This window comes from Manis pentadactyla, chromosome 15, assembly GCF_030020395.1.
Source record: "Manis pentadactyla isolate mManPen7 chromosome 15, mManPen7.hap1, whole genome shotgun sequence".
In the NCBI taxonomy this organism is placed as follows: domain Eukaryota; kingdom Metazoa; phylum Chordata; class Mammalia; order Pholidota; family Manidae; genus Manis; species Manis pentadactyla.
Genome location: NC_080033.1, coordinates 1 through 3,812, shown reverse-complemented (window position 1 = coordinate 3,812; position 3,812 = coordinate 1). Strand labels below are relative to the sequence as shown.

Below are 3,812 nucleotides of genomic sequence, written 5' to 3'. Positions count from 1 at the left end.
TTGGTCACTATAAGTTAGTTTGCATTTTCCAGTGTTTTCTATCAATCCTGCAGCATGTGCACTGCTTGTCTGCCTTGTGTGGCTTCTTACACTCAGCATCACTATTTTGAGGTTCATCCATGTTATTGTGTGGACCCTTTTTCTTGCTGAGGAGTATTCCATTGTGTGGATGTAACACAGTTCGTTTAATCCTTCCCCTATTGAGGGACATCTGCGTGGTTTCCAGGTATCTACAATTATAAATAAAGCTTCTGTGAACATTCACTTTCAAATCTCTACATGAACAAGTAGTGTTGGTTTTGGGGAGGGTGGTAAATACTTAGGAAAGGAATGAGTGGCTCACATGATAGGTGTACATTGAACTTTTTCAAGAAAGAGCCTTTTCATCTACTTCTTCCAGGCGGTTCTTTACCCAGTTTTGTGCCACCTCATGTGCACATGCTGGTCAGCACATTGCTGACTGCTCGAGGGGAGTGCCCCCCAGATCTCTGGAAGTTTCCTCTGAGCAGCTCTCTTCCCTGTCCTGCCTTGTCCTGTGAACTCTCACCGCCTTGTTCTCCCAGAACCCCCCTCCCATCTCAGCTCAGGAAGCCCACCGGGCTCTGCCCGGACCCCTCTCCCCAGGCCGTGGCCTGGAAACTCTCTCAGGCTGTAGTGTGTAGGGACAGTGGGGGCTTATTTTCTGTCTCTCAGAAAGACTTGTTCTTGGCTTGCCTAGCGTCTTCCCAAACATCATTTCAGACATTTTGACTGTTTCTTCTCATTGTTTTGAATGGGAAGGTCAGTGTAGCTCCTGCTGCTCCATCTTGTTGGGAAGCAGAAGTCCAAGCTCTTTTTTTTTTTTTTCTGCTAACATAGTGATGTTTCTTAGGCAGAGGATTTACTACTCTAGCTCCGAGTCTTTGAAGATATACAGAGCTGGAAAAATTTCACATGGAGAAAGTATTTTCTGAAGGGAGCCCCACATCTTAAATGGCCAATTTAATTTTCCTGAGAAATTGTATTCCTAGAGCAATTAAACTTTCCTGTTCTGCTTTGTTTTTACAAAAGTTACTATTAATGGGGTCCATTCTTAGTGGGGGGAGAGCACATGGTGGGGTCTGAATGCCCGAGGATCTGACTGTGCCATCAAAACACCCCCCTCCTCTCATGGGCCTCCTACCTCTGCACTGCAGGGCGCTGCCTGGCTGTTGCAAAGGCTTTGTGGTATCTGCTGATGGGAGCCCTAGTTGGTAAATGCATAGCCATTAGGCCTGACGTCACAGTGGGCGCCTGTGTAGGGAGCCCTCGTGTACACCCTCCCGTAGGGATGGTCCCCGGGAATTACTCGAGGCTCAGAGAGCGCGCAGAGCTTGCACGGTGCTGGCTACGGCGGCGTCACCCTGAGCCCCTCATCACCAGCAGGACTCTGTGCTTCTGTGCTCCTTGTAGCCCCGGGGCGTCCCAGGCCAGAGGGGAGAGACATTCCAGGAGAGCTTTCAGGAAGTGCCTAGCCCCACGGCGAGGGGGCGTGTGGGGCAGTGCCCAAAGCCTGCTGCTGTTTTCTTTCACCAGGTCCGGACAAAGACTGTGGCCCAGTGTGTACAGTATTACTATAGCTGGAGAAAGAGGGTCACGTTTACTACCTCTTCTTGGGCCCCAGCACTGGAAAAGAGGGTCAAAAGGAAGCTGGCCGAGGCAGACCCAACAGAAACAAAGGTAGGGGATTCTGGGGCAATGGGGTCTCACTGGAGTTCAGTGCTGGTCTGAAGAGCTGCTGACCACCCAGGTCGGGGTGGGGAAGGGGGCCCCTACAGAGGAAAGCATCACCCTCAGAAGGTGGAAGGTCGGCACCCTGATGTCATTTCTGCCCCTTCTGCAGGCCACTTGCAGCCCTCAGAAGAGACGCCACCACCATCCAACCCTTGAGTTGAAGACAGAGACGGAGAGTGGCAGGGGAGAATCCGTCATCACCGCGAGCCCTAGTGCTGCTCCCAAGCGGACCCCTGAGCCTCCGGGGCGCGTCCAGGGCCAAGGCGCTTTTCCCTGTGGGGAGTGTGAGAGGTGGGCACCAGCCCTGTCCCCGGATGCACCCGCACAGCCTGCCCTCTGTCCCCGTGGCCCTCAGCCCACCTTCCCCCTGCTCTGACCCGTGTCCTCTGCTGACTCTTCAGGGTGTTTGACAAGATGTGGACTCGCTGTGCCCACATGAAGCGGCACCGGCTTCAGGACCCCGAGGAAACAGCCGTCGGGGAGGAGCGGCCAGCGAAGGCCTTTAAGGTGGAAGAGGAGGAGGAGGAGGAGGAAGGGGAGATGGGGGCTGACATGGGCCCCTTGCAGGGGTGATTTGGGCCGTGAGCCGGGGCCAGGCAGCACATCACTGGGATGAGGACCTCGGGCCCCGTCACCTCTCCCATCAGCCTCCCCGAGGTGTTCAGGGCATCCCTCTGCCTCCACCCCCACCTCCCCTGCCCCCCACTGACCAGCCCAGCTTGCAGAATAGCTGGCATCAGCCAACAACAGGCACGAGAAGCGCCATCAGCGGACACTGTGGCATCCTTGTCAGCTGGTGCCAGAGGCCCCGGTCCCTTTACGTGTGCCCTGTGCCTTCTTACCATAATCTTGTAATGACTTGGCTCATTGTTATTTTTTTTTGTCCATCTGTAAACGCTATTAAATTTTGTTCTGAAGCAGCTGTCTTCTGGTTTGTCTGGCCTGTTGAGCCAGCAAAGGCTTTAGGGCTCCTGCCACTCGCCAGCGCCCCAGAAACGCGTGAGCTGAGTCTCCGCCCTGGAGGGGCCGCGTCCTCATGCATTCCGGGAGCGGCCCTGAGGTGCCAGCCGCAGTGTGTGTCCGCGCCCGGTCCATGCAGCGGGCCCACAGCGACCCAGGAGGGACCCAGGTGCTCCCCTCAGGAGCTCACATTTTAGGAGCAGGAGAGGAGCAGGACTAAATAAGCAAAGACGTGACTTTAGCTACTGCTTTGGGCCTAAGGACAGAAGAGTCAGCAGCGTAGTGACAAGCAGTCAGGACATGACGGGGGTTCCAGTGTGTCCGGGGTGAAGTCAGGGTCTCCCAGCAGCGGCCAGCTCAGCATGCGGATCGCAGCGGGGACGAGGATCACCTCCTCCTGCCCCGAGGTCCAAACCAGAGGGCACAGGAAAGAGCACGTTCCTCCCTCCTTCCCCGTGTCCCTTTTTAAGAGCGGGGAGAGCTTGTAACGGTCTCCAGAAGAATGCCTCTGGGTCCCATTGGTCAGGGCTGGGGCCCATGCTTTTTCTAAACTGATCCCTGGCAGTAGGAAGTGCAACATATACAATATAACCAATAATGCTGCAGCATCTTGGATGCTAATGGGGAAGTCCACTTGGTGTCGCAAGCACCTGGTGACGTATGTCATCACTGGGTCACTGTGTTGGACATTTGAAACTAACATAATACTGCATATTAATTTTATTGCAATTAAATTTTTTTTAAAGACTATAAAAACAATACTTCTTTTGGACATTACATAAGCAAGAAATAAACTACTGTCATACTTGAGCCACTGAAGGGTCGGCTTGTTTTAGAGATTGCTCTGACAGCTAGTATTAACCAGAATACCCGGCAATACCTGCCACAATCCTGTTTCCCCACCAGATGTCAGGAATACTGAGGAAGGACACTCCATGTACACTGTGGGAAATATTTTCCAGGCAAAGCTAAAAAAGAATTTAAAAGCAGGTATTAGCAATGAAACTTCAGGCTCTTGATTCATAAAATGCACTGTTTATTTTGATTTGGCCGTGGCTCGAGCTCTCACTAACAGTTTTTTTTTATTATTTTGTTTGGTT

At 52.8% G+C, this 3,812-nt stretch overlaps 1 protein-coding gene across 1 annotated transcript; it reads left to right on the top strand.

The window, feature by feature from the left end:
- The first annotated feature begins 1,068 nt into the window (after positions 1-1,068).
- Positions 1,069-2,567, top strand: LOC130680953 (zinc finger protein 541-like). Its single transcript, XM_057492824.1, has 2 exons — positions 1,069-2,043; positions 2,154-2,567. Exons 1-2 carry the CDS (start codon positions 1,838-1,840, stop codon positions 2,323-2,325), a joined length of 378 nt encoding a protein of 125 aa, XP_057348807.1. The 5' UTR covers positions 1,069-1,837; the 3' UTR covers positions 2,326-2,567.
- The last annotated feature ends 1,245 nt before the right edge of the window (positions 2,568-3,812 follow it).